This window comes from Camelus bactrianus, chromosome 16 (assembly GCF_048773025.1).
Source record: "Camelus bactrianus isolate YW-2024 breed Bactrian camel chromosome 16, ASM4877302v1, whole genome shotgun sequence".
Taxonomy (NCBI): Eukaryota; Metazoa; Chordata; class Mammalia; order Artiodactyla; family Camelidae; genus Camelus; species Camelus bactrianus.
This window is the reverse complement of record NC_133554.1, coordinates 29,564,714-29,585,563: the sequence shown is the minus strand read 5'-3', so window position 1 is coordinate 29,585,563 and position 20,850 is coordinate 29,564,714. Positions and strand designations below refer to the sequence as shown.

The following is a 20,850-nucleotide window of genomic DNA, read 5'->3' as shown; positions in this document are numbered from 1 at the left end:
CTCTTCTTAGCTAACATGGTAGCTAGTAGATTTGTGCTTCATTGAAGCGGAGGGCTCCATTTTGACACAAACATTCAGCTTTTCATTATAAAATAAAACTACCATTTCTCAGGGCTAGACTTTCATTTTTCAAACCCTCACTTAACTAGAATTTGAACTAAGATGTTTTAGGTGGTATATATGAGTGCTACGTCATGTGTTACTGATGTCTTCTACTTTTAAGAGTGAACATTCTTCACGATCCAAAAGGAAAAGAAGAGACTCATTCGGGATGTTTGACGGTTATGATAGCTGCAGTGAGGACACAAGTAGCAGCTCCAGCTCTGAGGAGAGTGAAGAAGAAGTTGCTCCTTTACCTTCCAATCTCCCAATTATCAAAAACAATGGCCAAGTCTACACGTACCCAGATGGTAAATCTGGCATGGGTGAGTAGGAGTGCTTCAGCATTCGGGTGAACAGCCTTCACCTGTTATACACCTTCATATTTGAGGGTATGTTTTGATTGCATTTCTTCTGTCATTTCTCTTAAAATTTTTAAAGAACAGTTTAAAGAAACACTGTCTGAAACTTAGAGTTCTAGATAAGATCACTGGGTTTGTGTTAGGTCTCTTTATTTTGCCTACCTACCACCTCCTAGTGGAAAGCAAGTAGAACAAAATGAAAACAAAAAAGGCTGTTGAGAAACTTAATGTGGACTTAAATTCTGTAATTAAATAATAAATCCCTGTATAACTAGAAGTGTGTAAGATAATAGACTTACAGAGTTGAGACTTTCAAGGTAAGTCTCCCTCTGTAACAGTTCCTTATAAGAAGTTTTCTGTTCTAACACTTCCAGTGATAGAGTATTTTTGATTACCAGAATATTCTTTATATTGAACCAAAATTATCCGTGCTCTCATTTTTGTCTTTTGGTCTTAATTTTGCTTTTTGAAGTACACAGAATAATTCCAATCCTTGTTACGATGACAACTCTTCTCTTCACACTAGAACACTTATTTCTAGTGTGTCTCTAGAGCACATTAACCCTCGTTGCTTCTACCGTTTCTCATAGTATCACAGTGATTTAATTCATCAATATCCTGTTCTTCTGGGGACACTTCAGATTATGTGTTAGTAGGGTGACAGCTTGTCCTGATTTGCCCAAGAATGTCTTGGTTTTAGGAATAAAAGTTCCACATCCTGGAAAAGATCTCAGGCAAATGGTTGGTCACCATATGTGACTGGGGCAGAAGATAGTTCATCTTTTATCTTCCTTTTTCAGGACACTGTATTTCCATTGAGGCCACCAAAATTGCTTTAACTTTTTTGAAACTAATACTAAATTTGCAGATAACTAGAATCACATGGCCTAAAACAATTTAAACCAACCTTGTGCTTTTGCAGTTGATTTTTTAAACCCAAAGCTTAAGACTTTAAAACTCTCCATGTAACATTTTTCTTACTAAACTTTGGTCTTAGAAATTTTTTATTCTTAATTCTGTCATGTAATGTTGAATGCAATGTCATCTGATACTGATTAATATATTATCAAATATTGCAGATTTGATAATAATGCCCTGTTATATTCTAGTCTTTTGATTAAAAAATTGAGCAGCACAAGCCTGGTAGAGAGTCCTGTAGACCATATCAAAGAACTTAACTTTATTTATCAGGACCCACTAGGTGTGGTCATCCAACCAGTTAAAACCTACCTTAGGTGTCTTCTACTTCAGCTTAAATTTCTCCATCCTTACTGACAGAACTGCATGAGAAATTATATCAAATGTGTTAACTCTCAGTAATACACATTTTGCCATGGTTTAGTTATAACATATTAATCTGGTAATCTTTTCACAAAAAGGAGCTTTATATGTGCCAGACTCTGTTTTAGATATTAGAAATACAGATATGAATAGTATAGAATAAAGTTCCTGATGGAGCTCACATCCTAGTCATGGGAATTCTAGTTTGACATGTTCAATTTTTGACAAAGATATACTCTCCCCTTGGGATCACATTTTTTTTAACCTAGTTAACAAACCTTCTTAATAATCTGTTCTAGAATTTTTACAACAGAAAATCATTCAGGTTTTTTTTTTCCCCTTGGACACCTTTGTTTATCTCTAATCCCCTGGCACCTTACATTTTTCTATGATTTGTTATTATTTATTATAAGTACTGGTTAAACTATCAGTTCCTCTAGTTTTAACTGTTTGGGTGGAGATTTGAACCCACTTACACAGTTATTTGCAATATTGTCTTTTTCCCTCCAACTTTATTGGGTAATAATTGACCAGCATAATTGTAGATGCTTAAAGTGTGCAGTGTGGTGATTTGATATACATGTATACAGTGGAATGATTACCAGGATCAAGGTAATGAACACATCAATCATCTCACAAAATTAACTGTGTGTGTGTGAGAGATGTGAGCACAAGGTTTACTCTTAGCAACTTTCATGTATACAGTACTGTATTACTAACTATAATCACCATGCTGTACCTAAAATCCTCACAACTTATTCTTTTTAAAATTGAAAATTTGTACCCTTTGACCTTCACCTCCCCATTTTTCCCTCTCCCCAACCACTGGCAACCACCGTTCTATGAAATGGGCCTTTTTTTTCCCTTTTAAGGATTCCATGTATAAGTGATACCATACACTTTGTCTCTCTCTTTCTGACTTACTTCACTTAGCACAATCCCCCCAGTTTCATCCATGTTGCCAGAAATGAGAAGATTTTCTTCTTTTTATGGCTGAATAATATTCCATTATATGTGTGTGTGTGTGTGTGTGTGTACACCACATTTTTAAAATCTACTCATCCATCAAAACACATGTAACGTGTTTCCATAACTTGGCTGTTGTGAATAATACAACAGTGAACATGGGAAGGCAGCTGTCTCTTTGAGATACTGATTTAGAGTCACCTAATTTTTGATAAGTGCGCCAAGAACACAGAATGGGGAAGGGATAGTCTTTTCAGTAAATGGTGCTGGAAAATTGGATATTCACATGCAGAGAATGAAACTGGACCCCTATCTTACACGACTCACAAAAATTAACTTGAAATGGATTCAAGTCTTAAATGGAAGACCTGAAACTGTAAAGCTCTTAGAAGAAAACATAGGAAAAAAGCTTCTTGACATTGGTCTTGGCAGTGGTGTCTTGGATAAGACACCAAAAGCACAGGTAACAAAAGCTAAAATAAACAGTGAGACTACCTCAAACTAAAGAGGACTGAATAGCAAAGGAAACAATAAATTGAAAAGGCAACCTACACAGTGAAAGAAAATACTTGCAAACTATATATCTAATCAGGGGTTAATATCCAAAATATATAAAGAACTTATCTGACTCAATAGCAAAAAAAAAAAAAAAAGGCAAATAATCCAATTAAAAAAATGGGCAAAGGACCTGAATAGACATTTTTCCAAAGAAGACAGAAATGGCCAGTAGGTATATGAAAAGATGCTCAACTCACTAATCATCAGGGAAATGAAGATCAAAACCACAGTGAACTATCACCTCACACCTGTTAGGATGGCTAGTGTCAAAAAGACAGGAAGTAACCTCAAATGTTGAGGATGTGGAGAAAAGGGAACTCACTCTCGGTGATAATGTAAATTGGTACAGCCATTACTGAAAAACAGTATGGTGAGTCCTCAAAAACTTAACATGTGACTACCATATAAATCAGCCACCCCACAACCTATTTATCTTTTTTTGAGCTTCACTTCTTGTTACCCTTGTTCTTCTAATTCTGCCTTTCAGATTATTGTCCTTAATGCTAATTTACAAAAGAGAGACACAATAGTAGTGAGTTTTGTTGCCTTCTTAATAATACAGCACCCACCTCAAGCTTTGAACCTATTTTTTTCTCTCCTGAACATAACCTGAAAGAATCTTCATGTTGCCTTTAGCATTTTTCCAATAGTTGGCTATTTTTATGTTTCAATCTTTGCAGTGTTTGAAAGGCCTTTGCTGCACTTTGTATTAATCTTTAGTTGTGTTGCACTTCTTTTCATATTTTGTTTACAATCCTTTCAAACATTGGCGCTTACAATGTCTGGCATGAGGTGAGCACAAAGGAAATGTTAGTTGAATCTAACTTACATATGTATGTGTGTCTTTTGACCCTTTTCAGACCTTAAGCTATTATCAGACCTTCTGGAGCCTGTAGCCACAGCAGCATACCAGTCTTTTCTCTAACTTTTATGTAGGCTTTTCTGTCATTTATATAACATAAAAAAAATTTCTATCTGTTTTGAAGGAAATGTCTTAAAATCTTTAGATAATTGGAGAAATTATTAAACTGTTAGATAAAAGTTGGTTTTATTATATGATTATAACAGCAGTGTTTTTATTTTGTTAATTAGCTACCTGTGAAATGTGTGGGATGGTTGGTGTACGAGATGCTTTTTACTCTAAAACAAAGCGTTTCTGCAGTGTTTCATGTTCAAGAAGTTATTCGTCAAACTCCAAGAAGGCAAGCATTTTGGCCAGACTTCAGGTAACGGTACAGAAACCTTCTTATTCTTTATATCTATTATTTCTATGGCTTTCACCGTTTATCTGTCATTTGATTGTGATTCACTGCACTCCACCTCGGCCTGATTGGCCAGTTATCATTTTATACCCCACATGCTTAGGAAATATGTGAGCCCTAAAGTTTGTTCATTCATTCTGTAAAATTGATTAGCTGTTATAAATAGAGAAGGCATACTATCCAAAATAAACTATGAATTGTTTGTGTGAGTTATTTTCTAAATAACTATAAATATAATTAACATCTTTTTATAGACATAATTGAAGCCATTTTTTCCCCGTTGTTTTCTTTTGAGTTAACATCAAGGTAGAAAGTTTCAGTATTGGGGGTTTGATTTACCCTTTGGTTTTATTTTTCCATCATCTTTGGTTTGTACTTTTGATTGCAACCTATTTGATACCTTGACCAAGTGTATCTGGTTAATCCAACTAATCTTTTTGAAAACGTTCATGATACAGAAAGAAAATCATCTTTCTTTAAATGTACATTAGTGCCTACAAAATGCCTAGAAATTTGACCATTTGACTAAGTTATTTCTATTGTATTGTATAAACGACTTTTTAAAGGCATTACATATCTGATTTTTGCAATATATTTTATTTGAATGATCACATTTTTCTTATTCTTTATCTTATGTGATCATTACATAGCACTGAAAGGGTTATTTAAATTCCCCAAATTAAGGAAATACATCACTTAGATGTATTTCTGTATTTCAGATAGACAGTACCTAAAGATCCTGAGCAATGGTCTGTACCCAAATGGATGGCAGTTTGTCACACTGTGAATTTGGCCCATGATCATTTTGTCATTGATCTTTTGCGTTAGCACTAAAGGTATAAACCTCAGTCACTTGCTCTTTAAACGTTAAATTATCTTCTCTTATATAAATAGCAATGCTTGGCAGCCTGCATGAGTGAATAACCACTGGTTTTATCTAGTGTAAGAAGGAATCAAGTATCCACCACAGCCTATGTTTTAACATCTTATGGGATATAATTTTTATTAACATATTAATTTGCATATTGCTATTTTAGTCTGTGCCAGCTCTGCTACCCATATTAGAAATTTACATTGTAGCAGAACTCCAGAAAACACTTCTCATGTTAAAATTCCTCATATGTTTCCTTTGCTTTAATAATTTTCTAAACCCTCAATGTTTACTTAAGCAGAATGAGTAGTATGTAATCAAGTTAGTTTTTGGTTTTGGGGGTAGGGGTTGAAAAAGAATCCTATTTACTTAACTCTTCTTGTTTTAGGGTAAGCCTCCAACAAAGAAAGCAAAAGTTCTTCAGAAACAACCTTTAGTTGCTAAACTAGCTGCATATGCTCAGTATCAAGCTACCTTGCAAAACCAAGCAAAGACTAAAGCAGGTAATGTGGGTGAATGCAGTGGAAGTGAAATACTTGGTAAGGTTTCATTTAGTTTTAATTAATGACATTTTAATCTTGAGTTCTGTTAAACTAATCTTATTCTGTGCCCATTATGACACTAGGCATCCTGATAGCAGTTTTCAATAAATTAGAAGAAAATAGTTGTGTTCACAAGTTATGGCGCTTGTGGCAATCTCCTTAATATATATGTGTTTTATTTGGCTTATTATTTTTGTGTACTGATTCTCTATGCTGTGGAAGGTGGGGAATATTGTGGAGATAGTGAGCAAAGAAATACGACATTTAGTAAGCTTCAAAGGGATTGGGGAGAAGAAAGTAATGAGAGAAGGAAATTGAGGAAAGGACCATTTTTAACAGAAGATTCTTAACAGGAGTGCAAAGACCAGGAGGTAAGTAGGGAGTGAGGCAATGAAAGCAGGGAGTGAGACAATGGACAACCCTAGCGAAGATGTGATACTGGATAGAAATCTCGTGAGGTTCACAGTAAGAGCTGCATGGGAATAAAACACAAAAGCCGCCATAGCAGTGCGTGTTATCCTGAACGTCTCTGCTCTCAGCTATTCTTTGTTTCTTAGAACTAGAGAGCTCTTACTTCACTTCCCAAAGAGCATATGTTATATATAGAAGAGTTAAACTGCTGCTGTTGGCAAACATGATACATACTAAAGTTTGTGTTTACTTAAGAGAAGCTCTATCTTTACAGAAAGAAAACTCCCTATAAATTAATAAATAAGTTAATTTCAATTCACATTTTAAAATAATAGCCTTCTTACAAATAAGAGATTTGAGAACTGTGATACATCTAAGTTTATTCTGTTTCAGCAGCAGTCTCCATGGAAGGTTTCAGCTGGGGTAACTACATCAATAGCAATAGCTTTATAGCAGCTCCAGTTACCTGCTTTAAACATGTGAGTATGGAATTTCTCACCTCACATTGAAATGCTTAGTCATCGTTTAACTCTGAAGGCACAGTAACATTTAAGTGTCTTATCCTTAGAAGGTCTTTATACATTGTAATGGAAATGTTACTTTTTCATTAATTACTATACTTATTAATAGCTAAGTAACTTCTCTAAATTTTATAAGTAAAAGGTTTCTGAAAAGGGTGCAAGTTGAAATTATTTTAAACACAGAAAAGCACATCTCATCCAATTTTCGCATTTAGTTGAATCATATAAAATTGCTGGTTTTGTATATCAAAAATAGTTGTGTATCAGCAACACCATATGGTTCAACCTAAAAGAAACCATCCATCTATATGTTACCTAAATTTTTGTGATTTGACTTAATAATTCAGAAAAGGAAATCTTTCTCTGGTGCTGTTTTGTCTCCAAATGTAAAATCACAAAAACAAAGAAGGAACTACTAATAATATAATATAGTGGTCTGAAATAACCTTTTACAATATGTTCTTTTTAACAGGTAGGTTATTACAGAGCATCTGCAGTAATTCAGAATTGTGTTAAAAAAAAATGTCTCTAATGATAAATTCTTTTCTTCTGGTTTCATTCATTTTGATTATTTCTGGTTTATTCTCTCTAATACTTTTTTTTAACCTGAGTACAGGTTTGTATTTAAAGGTTTTATCTACTGACCATGTATAAGAAGAAAATAGAATTTAGAAAGTTAATAAATGAAATTTTGTTTATACTTAACATTTTGTTAACTTGGGTCTTTACTGATAAGTAATAGCATGTGAACAAAACAGAGCTTGAGTTCTTGCTGTGGAAATCCAAATGAATTTTCATTCATTCTTGGCCAATAAAGGATCTTGATGAAGGCCAAGCATTTTAATTCAGTGGTAGAAATGTAAATTAAAGCCAGGTTGATTCATTTGTTCGTTTTCTTTCTTCAAAGTGTAGATGCTAAGCCCTTAGTTAGCAGCATGCTGACTATCTGAACCAGCCCAAGTGGAATCTCAGATACTTTATTTCAGTGTAAAATAGCGGTAATGTGATACTGTAATGTTGATAGTAGTGTCACATTTGTGAGATATGTTAAAGACATAGCAACAGAAGCTCTCAGAGAACTACAAAGGAAATTTTTGACTTTCCTCTCTTGGGATAGTTCTTTTTGGTCCTAAGAAGCTCAGAATTAGATTAAGTTCTCAGTTATAATAGCTCTTTCATCCCAGATTCCTGGAACATTTGTCTGTAGTCTGCTAAACAGACTTTATCTCTTTTCCTATCTTTGTTTTATTATTTTGTTTTTTATGTTTTAATATCATAAGCTGTGTCAAGCTATTTTATGTAAGTAGGATATTTTTTAAATAGCATTTCAGAGTCCCAAAGTACAATATTTTATTATACTTTTTATTTGTATCATGTCCACATCTTTGAATAGTAATACTATATTAAAGTTCTTTGTTAGAAAATTTCTGTTATAATAATGAAATTGATTTTTGTTTTCAGCTTTGCTTTTTTAAAGTTAAAGTGTTCTGTCACATAGAACAGAGCAGCTAGCCATGGCTGTATTATTAATAATGATACCGTGGAACCTCCTCTTTCTCACTCAGAAGCAAAGCATCTGTCACCCAATGCCTTCCTGTTTCACTTATCATCTTCCTTTACTGCATGCTTCTTATCAAATAGGAAACATTTTATACTGATAGTGTCTTAGTATGTTTTAGCACAAAATAAGTTTGCTTTGTTGCCTTAACCAGCATCTTCATTTGAAGTCATTTGGTTTAAGAAGTCAGACTTCATACTATACTTAATTTTGTCCTTTGGAATCGGCTCTTCATGGTTCTTCCCCTCAGATAGCTTTCATGGTCTCCAAGGAGAGTTCCTGGCTTTAGCTTTAGAAAACCTATTGCCAGGAACAGCTGCAAGCACAGGATCCTTCCTTGAATCATCAGTCTTCTAGTCTTCTGACACTTGATGTCTGTTCTAACACTGGTTCCTCAGTAGGGCCCCTTCCTCCAGACTGCACCTGCCTTGTCTCCAACTTGAGCACAGTTCGGGAGCCTTTCGCTGCTGCTGGGGGATTCTTTGTTCAAACAGAATTTTTTGAAACATTCAATGTGTAACATGGAAACAGAGCTGCTCTGATTGAACCAGGATTTGGGGGTGGGGACAGTGTCACAGCCTTGACTGCCTTGCTTCTTTAACATAACTCAAACTCTCTTTGGAGTAAGGACCCCAGGTAAACATTTTATATTTTTCCAGCACTTAAATATGATTATGATTAGTTCTAAAATCACAGAATTTCAATAAAAGAATTCCTCTTTTCCATGGTCTACCTTTAAATTTCTGGGGAGTTTCTGCAAAGTGTATCATGGAACCATATTCTCTTTGATTATTGCTGTTATTATGCATAGTGGTTTATAATCAGTCACAGTGTTTGACCTTTTTTATAATTAGCAATGGAAATGGGGCCCAGTTGTCACTAAATATATCTACTTAAGAATCTGTATATTATGATTGCCATATATCTAATATAGCTTTTATTTTATCTTGATGGTAGTTTTCAGACTTTTTTTTTAAGCATTACAATTTCCCTTTTCCCTAATAAACATAGCTAGGATGAGGGGAGGCTGCACTGATTGATCTGGCAGAAGTAGGGTGTATGGCCAGAGCCTTGGCCCCTGATCTTTGATTCCCTCTTCTTTGGCAGTCCTTGAGGTTGGAAACCATTGAATTAGGTAATATCACTTTTAATTAATTCCAAATCATATGGTCACAAAGCTGTAAGGAATCTTAAAAATTACCTAGCTCATCTCCATCTCTTATTATAAATGAAGAAACTCTTGCTCCCTTTTTTAGTAGGTGGATAGAAATTCTCAACTTTGGGCTTTAACCTGCTGATATAGTCTTTTTTAACATAGTTTGTATTAAATCCCTATAGGAAAAACATTTCTGTGTTTCCCCTTTATTTACACACTCTACCACACAATACTTCTGATAACAAGGTGTGTGAGTTTTACAGCTATCAAGCAATTCTTTGACATCAGCTCGGTGTCCTACAATTCAGTTCAGTTCTAACACTATCTATCTGGAGTTAGCATCAGATACCACAGTGAAGGGCTTAGTCCCGCAAGATTGCCCCCACTTCAAACACCCGTTGCAAGTCCCACATTGTCACCAATACTTCTAATGAATCAGCTATAAATCAGGGTTCCTGTGACCCCTTCTGTGGGCTTGATAATTTGCTAAAATGGCTCACAGAATTCAGGGAAAAACTAGGTTTACTGGTTTATTATTGAGGATATAATAAAAGATACAGATGAGCCCCAGATGAAGAGATGTGGAGGACAAGGTATGTGAGAAGGGACACAGAGTTTCCATGCCCTCTCCAGGCGTGCTGCTCTCCTCGCACCTGTACTCGTTCACCAGCCCAGAAGCCCTCCAAACCTTCTGTACTGGGATTTTTATGGAGGCTTCATCACATAGGCTTGAAGGGTCATTAACTCAATGTCTAGCCCCTCTCCCTTTCCTTTCCTGGAGGATAAGGGATAGGGCTGAAAGTTCCAAGCATCTAATCATAGTTTGGTCTATTCCCATCCAGAATCTCTCTAGGGACTCACAAAGAGTTGCCTGATTAGAACAAAAGATACTCTTTTTTATTTTTTCAAAAAAAATTTTTTTTATTGAAGTATAGTCAGTTTACAATGTTGCATCAATTTCTGATGTAGAGCATGTTTCAGTCATACATATACATAGATATATTCTTTTTCATCGTAGGTTACTACAAGATACTGAATATTGTTCCCTGTGCTATACAGTATAAGCTTGTTTATCTGTTTTATATATAGTGCTTAGTATCTGCAAATTTCTAACTCCCAATTTACCCTTCTCACCCTCTTTCCCCACTGGTAACCATAAGCTTGTTTTCTCTAAGAGAAAAGATATTCTCGTCACTGAAAGAATTCCAAAGAATTTAGGAGCTCTATGTCTGGAATCAGGGTCAAAGATCAAATCTTAGAAGAGAAGATACATCTAGTTCTCTTATCACTTAGGAGAATACGAAGGTTTTAAGAGCTCTGTGCCAGTAACAGGGGCAGAGACCAATACATATTTTTTCTATTATTTCACAGCTTCAGAAAGCAGTAACCTTATCTATACTAACTGGAAAATCTCCAAAATACCACGTGCCATTTAGGTACACTGGTATTAATGCATATAATTATACATTAACGAAATTCACAGATTTTTTTCTCCTATTAATAAATTATGTTTGAACCCAAGAGAGCCTCTCATTGATCTGTGTGTATGCAGAACATTTAGCTTTAAAGCAGTCTTAATTTTTTTTAAGACTGTAGTCTTTTAAATTGAAGCACTTCTGCTTCTCATTATTTGCATTGTAAAATCAAGTAAAATATTTCTTTCCTAAGCATTACAGCACAAGCCAAAATGTACTAGTATCAAGTGTACGTGAATCATACAAAAGCTAAAATCATACTCTTTTAGTTATGTATTTATAGACTTAAGATTTCTTTTGTTTGGTGCCTAGATTATATATTCTGGTATCTTATTGATACTGTCATTGCAAAAATCAGAAATGTAATCATCCTACTTTTTTCTCCCTTGAAAAAAATTATAGTTATGTATTTTTTAAAAAGATCCTTTGTACACGTGCATGCTGCAACTTTAAAGCTGAGTGTACCGTACTGTTTCATCCTGCCTCCACAGTGTTACTCATATGATACTTTCTTATCCTCTCTTTGGTACCTGACCTGTATGCCAGCTGTTTTGAGGGTATAAGGTTATCCATATTTCTTTGCAACATGTATTATTACAAGTATATTTCTGGATCTTTAAAGACAAAAACAAAGGCCCTTTTGTTTGTATTTGTGCAGTAACAATAGTTGATAGTGAAATTCATGATCTCTTTCTTGGGTCTGTGTTTATTAGTAAAATAGTCTGTTTTAAATAGAATCATTCTTTGTTTTTCCCTAGCCTTAACCATACACACACACTTAACCACAGCTCCATTGAAAATAGAGAATAAATACAACTTCACATCCATTTTAATTAGAGTTAGAATCTTCAGTATGTCATTGTAGATTGCAGAATTTCTTTCCAATGAAAATAAAATTAGTTTCTGGCACTTGGTAGTGCTCCATCTGATCTACCTGTTGTGAGCGTAGCCACAAAATAGATGCTCTGCAGGAAAATTTTTTTTTAAAAAATCACCTGTTTTAAAAGAAGCCTAAATAATCTAGATAATTTTCATTTAATTTTTTTAAGTGATGGACTGTTTCATGCCTTTCAAATTAGTAACCACTGCTTCCTATCTCTTCTACATACACTAGCAGTCTCTCATTCTTAGTCTTACTTTTACCTCAAGCGTCCCGCCTTCCTTTTGTACTCCCCTTGTACTCCCCTGTACTCCCTGTACTCCCTGCTGTCACCACCCCAAAAAGTAGAATCTGTTATCAGATCAAAAAGTGAGTGGACTTTCTGGAGAAAGAGGGAACAGTTTTTGTTGTTTCTACTTCCTGCCAATTCCAGCAGACAATGTTTAAGAATTCTGGATTTCTTTCTAGTTAATTTCCTATAATGTTTTCTCCCCTTTTTGGCCAAATAACCGTTTATCTTTCTCTAGTAGATGCACTTTAGTGACTGTTTGCCTATTAGTCAAAGTATTTTGATGGTGGCTTTTTGTGTATTTGCTGTATTATTCTTGGAATCAACTTTTGGTTGTCTCTGTGCAACTTCAGGGCTAACCTCTACCTGCTTAAACTCTTTGTTACTATTAAAGATTGTGTGGGAATATCAAAAGGTATAGGTTGTCAGCTCTATGGAGGGAAATCTGTATTTCTGCTCTAACGCATCCTGTGTACAGTGTGTCAGCCCTCTGAGAGTCTAAATACTAGACATCTGGGCTATTGGACTATCTGAGAATGTTCTTCAAGTGCAGAAAAAATAAGACATTTCCCACCCAGTGTTATTTTCTTACAGACAGTCAGTCAGGTGGAGGTTATCATACATTTGTGTTGGGGAGCCCTCAGCATTTGGATTTGGTCATGTCCTGCAGGACCTGATGACAGCTTACCTTGCAGGAAAGGAGATTCACTCCCAGATAGCCCTCACGAGTGGCCCTGGAGCAGGAAGTGGTGAAGCAGATCTTCCTGGTTTGGGAGGAACCTGAGGTGGACCTCTCGTCCTGAGTCTGGAAGGTAAATTTGTTGTTACCTGTAAATTATGGTTCTGCTAGTTCATGCTATGCCAATCCAGACTTTCAGAGGAATCCCTCCTGCCAGCAAGAGAAGACAGATGACTTGGATGAAGATGGCTCTCAAGCCCTGGGTCATTTAGTCTTCCACACTTAAGAATATTCATTAAACAAAAGGGCAGATATATCTATGAAATTACCTTTTAAACACATTGAGCACATACTATGCAATGACTATGGTGCTCTTTTTTGTTACTGTTTTTGTTCTTCATTCTGTTTTCTTAGAGTGAACCATATGGATTGGTTTAAGAGGGCCTAGCAGAACCACAACCTTACAGGCAAGAACAAATGTCACTTTCTGCTACTTTCTCCTATACCAATCCAGACTGTAGGACCAAAACATAACATCCCCCACTAAAGTGAACATTAACTTTATTTTTTAAGTGATCATATTGATAATGTGTCTTCTTTTAAAAATATGACAAAAAATTATTTTCTCCAAACAGTTGTTAAGACTTAAAAAAAAAAAAAGTCAGTATGACATTGTCATATCTAGCTTAAAAGGCAGTCAGTCTTGTGTCCAAATTCATTTAGTAGTGTGCCAACCTAACCCCTACCTTGTCAGCATAATCATGCCTCTTCCTTCTCAACAAAAAATAAACCCATTCCACAAGATTTGGCAGCCAAACGAAGAGGGATAGATATCCTACCTTAATTTAATGCATATACTTCACTGCATCTGTCTGCTCTTTGGTTCATCCTCGCAGAAATTAATACATGGTCTTTGTGTTAATATATGGTGACTTAATCTATGTTACCTATCTTCCTTCCAGCCTCTCCTTTTCTGATCATATCTGCTGGCAATAGGGATGGCCCTACAGTCTAGAATGATATAGGGGAAGATAGCAGAACCGGAAGAGTCCATTCTTTCCATTTAAAAACAGAAAGAGGTAGTCATAATGGATGTAGTATTTTTTGCACAGCTCAGAAAGATAGTTATTTGTATCCTTCCAGAATCACAAATGATTGAGATCAGCTACTGTCTTCAAGTGATTGAAGTATATTCATTGCTCGCTACTTAAAGCAACAGCCATAAGTTGATCCTGTGTTTGGTTTGACATTTTCTTCCTCTTCTTCAGAAATTCTGTAAACTGTTGAGAGCATAGGGGTTCAGTACTGTTTTAGGCTAATGCTCCTGTTGGGTTAGCATCCACCAAAGTATGGGCAGCGTTGCATGGAAGACATATTTGCCCAATATTTAGGAGCTGATTTGTGTAATTCATAGATATCTTTGTTTACTCATCTTTGAGTTTTGAAGGTATTTTGTCTTTTCCTGACTTCATATTATCAGGTCTTTTATAACCTTAACTAATCCTTTCTCTGTGATCAGGTTCTAAATTGTAGTTAATGAGGAGCCATTATCAAGGGCTGCAGAAACTGGTATTATCAGCTTAAATTCCTAAATTCACTTATGTGGTTTAATTAACCATTGCATAAATTCCAAATAGTTGTAAATTGCCTCAAATTTAAGGATTAAAATGTAATGGAAACTATAATTTGGGAACATATATTAGATTTTGAAAAAATCCCTTTATGATATTCGTTTAATCGGTTTTGAGTCCCCATCATAACCATTTGTGTGGAGGCTAGTTATTACTAAATGATTTAACAATTTACCACATTGCAGTTCTCCAAAACTCTCCAGCTCCACCTTTTTAATGATTTTATCTGATGCTTTTGCCATGCGTCTGTTTTAACAGACTATTTCTATTCTACAAATTTAAGTTATGTTGGAAATATAAATAACTAAGTTTTGTTTCTCTGTTTTTGGAAACCACATTGCTGGTTGGAATTATCTTTCTTTCTGCTCTTTGACCAGATCGTTTAAAATTAGAGGTCAAGGTAAAGTATACTTATTCAGTTCATATTCAAAGTAGTGAATTTCTTAATTCTGTCAAGTTTGTACAAAAATTGCTACTCTAGTCCTACATTAGGGCAGTATTGAATTTTGAAGTCAACATGGATCTGTTTTAATATATGTGAATTCTCTTCATCTTGAGTTTGTGCCTAACGCTGGCTTTTTCCAAATACTCTGTGAAATGAGGAATAAATTATTTTTAGAGGAAAAATGAATGAATTAAATGGTATTTTTTGTTTAATAATTCCATGATTAATGGTTGTACTCAATTTTGAATGATGTGTTTTATTTAGGCTTTGTTTAATAAGATGATAATTTAAAAATTTTTATATGACAGGCACCTATGGGGACCTGCTGGGGTGATATCTCAGAAAATGTGAGAGTAGAAGTTCCCAATACAGACTGCAGCCTACCTACCAAAGTCTTCTGGATTGCTGGGATTGTAAAACTAGCAGGTGAAAAGCATGCATAATAATTTACTGAAAATGCCTATTGTATTTGTAACTTGTAAGAAAGCATATTTGCAAATTTCCAGTTATGCAAAATAAGTATGATACAGGGCAGAGGTTAGCAGATTTTTTCTGTAAAAGACCAGACAGTAAATATTTTCAGCTTTGTGGACAATGCAATCTCTGTCACAGCCACTTAACTCTACTGTCATAGCACAAAAGCACCCACAGCGATACACAAATGAACAGGCATGACTGTGTTCTAGGAAAACTTTATTTATGGGCACTGAAATGCACATTTGAATTTCATAGTATTGTTACATATCATAAAATACTATTTTTTCCTTGATTTTTTTTTCAACCACTTAAAAATGTAAAAACTATTCTTAGATGACAGACTGAAAAAACATCATGCAGTAGGCCAGGTGTGTGAGCCATGTATAGTTTAGCAACTCCTGGTATAAGGAAATACTTTTGAAAATAACAGAAAATTGAAATACTAAAAAAAAGTGATAGGGTCCATAATATCAAAAGTAAACTGTTGTTGAAAATTTCACCTGTTTTGGGTTCTGTCTTTTTCTTCATTCTCGCTGCTTCCATGTACCCCAGCCCTTGTTACCTTATTGTTCATGAAGTAAATGAGCGAGGTATCTACTGTGGCACTGTGGGCAGGGGATGGGCAGACGTGTGAGATTTGGTTTTTTTCCAGCAAGTTCACATCTGCTAAATGTTGAATACATTTTATGACAGGGTGCTCAGTGAGTAGTGTGGTAGGACACTAATGCTTCAGAGGAGGAGCAGCCACGCAGATAATAAAAGTTGTCCTGAGATTACTGGAAGAGGTATCTTACTCATCCTACTCTTTCTAGTCTTATCTCCAGCCATTCTCCTCAAAACACCCTGCCTGTTGCCACCCGTGTACTGCTGATAGACCTAATTTACCTAAAAATTATCTTAATTCCATTTTTCTGCTCGAACATCTTTAGTGGCTTCTTTGTCCTTAAAGGATCAGGCTGATCAGCATTTACAGTTACTGATGAGTTGCACCATACACCACTGACCAAATTTTTTGTTGTTCCCCAACATAAATGATCTATTCTGCTGAGATTAGTTTCCCTCCTCCCTCGTCCAGTGTGTCCTGGGTCACTCCATGCCTTTATTCACTCTCGCAAGAGTGTCCCATGGTCTGTACTTAGCATACTTAACCAAGTTCAGTTCCCATCTTTTCCTTGAAACGTTTCCCCAGCTATATAAACACTCTCTAAATGCTTGTTGTCTACACCTTAATTACAACAGCAGCATGTTCCTGTCCTCGATGTTTCAGTCAGTTGCATTTAAATAACTCTAAAGATCAATGCATTTAATCCAAGAATTATTTCTGCCTTCCATCTCTGATTTTACATTTCTGTTTTTTATCTAATTGCAACATATGTCTCATTAAAGCCACTTTAATGACATTTTAGAAATGAACCTGATGTTAATCGTGAACCTTAGAGCTCAGCATCAGTTAGCTGACTCTCATGTTCTATGAATTATTGCTTATAATAGATATTAACACATGAAAATGCTAACTGAACTTAGCTCCCAGCCTGAAATACAGGTTTATTGGGCCTTGTCTGTTGCACTAAAGTCCTTGTATTAAACCTATCATCAATATAAGATTTATTAACTTATAAACAGGATATATCATGTACTATTTCCAGGAAATCAGTCTTCCTATTTAGTACATACAGATTTCAAGTGATCTCGCATACCTTTTTTTTTTATTTCACATACTTTTATTTGTATTTATTGAACTTTTTTACCTAGTATTTTCAAATCTTATTTCCAAATAAGCAGGACAGAAAAAAATTAGACTCTTGAAGTAGCCACATCCAAACTATCCCAAGAATAATTTGGTCACCTGATCAGGTGGATGAAATGGTTTATTTGAAATGTACTTTAACTGGATTTCTGTGATTTGTCGAGATTATACTAACTTACTACAATCTTCTTTGTTTTCAAAACTACACTTTCTAGTAGAACTTTCCCACCCTTGTTTTCACTGAGAATTTTTCAGAATTTAAGAAACTGTGGGTAAAGTTGAAATATATTCAGACAAGGAGACCATGCTCTGAAAGCAGTTAAACTACTTGTATTGTTCAAATAGTTTTCAAAATTTGATCCATACACCAGTAGTAGAGCAGCTCTGGGAACTTGTTAAAAATGCAGATTCTCTGACTCACCAAAGATCTACTGAATCCGAACCTCTGGGGTGTGGGGCCCAGTCGTTCATCTGTTAATGGATCTGTTGCAGATGCTCACTAATGTATGACAGGCACTACTAGCGGCTGTATCCTGTTTTATTTCATTTGGTTTTCTTATTATGTGGTGATTGATTTGTTGGTTTCAGGTTACAATGCCCTTTTAAGATATGAAGGATTTGAAAATGACTCTGGTCTGGACTTCTGGTGCAATATATGTAGTTCTGATATCCATCCAGTTGGTTGGTGTGCAGCCAGTGGAAAACCTCTTGTCCCTCCTAGAAGTGAGTAGCTTCTTTACTCTTACTGTAATTTAAGTTTGTTCACTTTAATGCAGTTTCACACTTAGTAACATTAAAGTGATGTAGAAGTTAAAATAATATTTTTTGGTTTTTTTGGTTGCTAGCAAGACACATTTGTTTTCCCTATTTTTGTTACTCTTCTTCAGAACTTAAATTGCAGGGAATTTTGTTACTATTTTTTTTTAATAAATAGCTTATGAAGCAGTTCTACTCTTTGCCAAAGTGTAACTGGTTATTTCTTTTGTTTTAGCTATTCAGCATAAGTATACAAACTGGAAAGCTTTTCTAGTGAAACGACTTACTGGTGCCAAAACACTTCCTCCTGATTTCTCACAAAAGGTAAAGACAGGATCTTAGACAGGACTGAAGTAGCAATTGAGAGCTCTAAAAAAATGGAGTAACTTTGAAGTTTATTAAGGAATTATTTTAATTTAGCAAGTCAGATGACCTATGTTAAATACCAAGTGCACTCAGTATTTTTATAGTACAATATTAAAATTATCTGTAGACCTTTGTCATGAATTCCCAAGTTTTTCTGCTTTTGTTTCAAGGTTTCAGAGAGCATGCAGTATCCTTTCAAACCTTGCATGAGAGTAGAAGTGGTTGACAAGAGGCATTTGTGTCGAACACGAGTGGCGGTGGTGGAAAGTGTAATTGGAGGAAGACTAAGACTAGTGTATGAAGAGAGTGAAGATAGAACAGATGACTTTTGGTGCCATATGCACAGCCCGTTAATCCATCATATCGGCTGGTCTCGAAGCATAGGCCATCGATTCAAAAGATCTGGTAAGTACCTGTCACAAGAGCTCCTGTTGAAATTGTCATTGAGGCCAAATTGTACGACTTGGTTATTCTCTACAGAACAACGTAGATCAAAAATAGCATTCTAGTTGCCTGGGTTGCTTATTCTGCCTTAATTAAGGAAGCTTCACACCAGAATATTAATGTCCTAACTAATTCCTTTATATCCCTTCCAATTGTGCTCAATTAAAAAATAATGCACTTTTGGTCACAACTACATTTGTTTTCTTACACATTTTTATACAGCCCATTTGAAAGATTGAAAGATAACGTTTCCATTTGCATTCATTTAGTCAATTAATTTAATAACAGGATTAAATGTGGTTAGACATAGTACTAAACACATTAAAACATACTACGAAAGTTGTAATTCCCTAACTAGGGAATTCCCAGCATTCTAATTGGCTGAATGTATTTAATAGCACATGTACTCCGAAGAGAGAAAGACTTCTAAAGAATATTATTCACCATAAATGTAGAAGGCATGTATTTTGCCATGTTTAAGAATATACATACTTTGTGAGTTTGAAACCTTCAAAGAAACGTGGTTTTTGGTCTTCTCACAAATGCTGACAGATTAGTATGTAACTTTTCCTTGTAGATATTACAAAGAAACAGGATGGACATTTTGATACACCACCACATTTATTTGCTAAGGTAAGAAGTTTTTATAAGAACCCTCATTTGTAAATTAGGTTTGAAAGAGGGTTGTGGGTTTTTTCCTAAAATTTTAGAAATCACAATTACATATGTTCACCTAAAAGGATTAAGACCTTGTAATTCATATGTGTCACAACTATTGATTATTGTTCTTAAATTCTGTCTGTTTGCCTGAATTCTCTCTATTTCCTAATGGAAGTTTGAGTTATAATATTAGGTAGATAGGAGAAGGCATTTGGTATTTTCATCCGGTAACCCTTTACAAATTGGTATTATTTTCATTATTAAGATGATAACACTTGTAACAGTAGATGTGCTTTCATGTGATTCTTTAGGTGAAAGAAGTAGACCAGAGTGGGGAATGGTTCAAAGAAGGAATGAAACTGGAAGCTATAGACCCATTAAATCTTTCCACAATATGTGTTGCAACCATTAGAAAGGTAAGAGAATAGGTTTTAAAATATAAAAATGCAGTTTTAGGAACTGAGTTTAAGGTAATAGAAGAAGGAAGCCCCTAACATACTCATTTTGGCATCAAATATGTGCATTTGGGTCTTCACTGGGGAGAATGTTACTAGTCATTTCAAAATAAATTTGAATTCTCTTATCAGAAGTTCTCTTTTTATATATCTTGTTGTCAAGATTGTCATCTTGAGTCTGCTACCTTTATTTCATGGAAGCATATCCTTAAATTAGAGAAAGAATATTTAAGTTACTTCCTGTTCGAAGCTTGTCCAACACAGAATGGTAATAAGGCTGAGTGTATCTTCAGTTTTCTGTTTGCGTTTTGTGCCTTTTTTTCCCCCTTTTGGTTGTACTTTATTTCTTCTTTTCTCTCTTCTGAAACTGCTTTTATGAAAAGATATAGAAGAATGGTTCTCATTTTAAAGTCCCCAGGTGATTCTTAAGTACAACCAGGGTTAAGAACCATAGATCCAGAATCTACTTACATAAAGGTGTACCTAAATTGTGATTTGCATTTCAGTGCAGTTTAAAACCTTAAGCCAAAAACATTTTTAAAAAATGGGATGGCTGCCATGTCCCAAGCAACCCCTTGTGTTCAAGGCCACACAGCTAGACAAGACTACCTCCTTGTTCTTGCTCTTCACCTGATTAGTGGTCAGAACCACCTAGTACTATTTAAAGCATAGATTTCCATAATCTACTCCAGACCTAGTCAATCAGAATCACAAGAAATGTTGCCCAAACATTTGTATTTGTTTAAAAAAGAAGAAAAGAAAAAGTTCTCTAGGTAATTCTGACAGTTAACCAGGCTTGGAAATCAGTGCCATTGTGCCATGCCCTATGTGAAATGAAAATGAACCTTCATTGAAAAAATACTTAATGAACTCTTGCCGTTATGGGTTCGGTTTGGACTCTAAAAAGTTTAGTCTTGTAGGACAAGGTAACATGAGTAAAAATAACTTTAATACAAAAT

The 20,850-nt window shown here is 35.1% G+C and overlaps 1 protein-coding gene across 13 annotated transcripts in view; it reads left to right on the top strand.

Annotated features, from left to right (window-relative positions):
- MBTD1 (mbt domain containing 1) overlaps positions 1–20,850 on the top strand; it is a 62,192-nt gene that overhangs the window by 24,844 nt on the left and 16,498 nt on the right. For 7 of the 13 annotated variants that reach the window (XR_006722779.2, XM_045512590.2, XM_045512589.2 and 4 more), the window contains 10 exons: positions 224–425; positions 4,359–4,498; positions 5,788–5,902; positions 6,746–6,831; positions 15,295–15,412; positions 17,799–17,933; positions 18,202–18,290; positions 18,503–18,737; positions 19,354–19,409; positions 19,748–19,852. Coding sequence is in view for 12 of the 13 variants with exons in the window: in XM_074342852.1 (XP_074198953.1) it covers positions 224–425; positions 4,359–4,498; positions 5,788–5,902; positions 6,746–6,831; positions 15,295–15,412; positions 17,799–17,933; positions 18,202–18,290; positions 18,503–18,737; positions 19,354–19,409; positions 19,748–19,852 (1,281 nt within the window). In the remaining variant the exon portion in view is untranslated. The remainder of the gene's footprint in view (positions 1–223; positions 426–4,358; positions 4,499–5,787; positions 5,903–6,745; positions 6,832–15,294; positions 15,413–17,798; positions 17,934–18,201; positions 18,291–18,502; positions 18,738–19,353; positions 19,410–19,747; positions 19,853–20,850) is intronic. The other 6 variants (XM_074342854.1, XM_045512591.2, XM_045512588.2 and 3 more) reach the window with 4 other exon arrangements.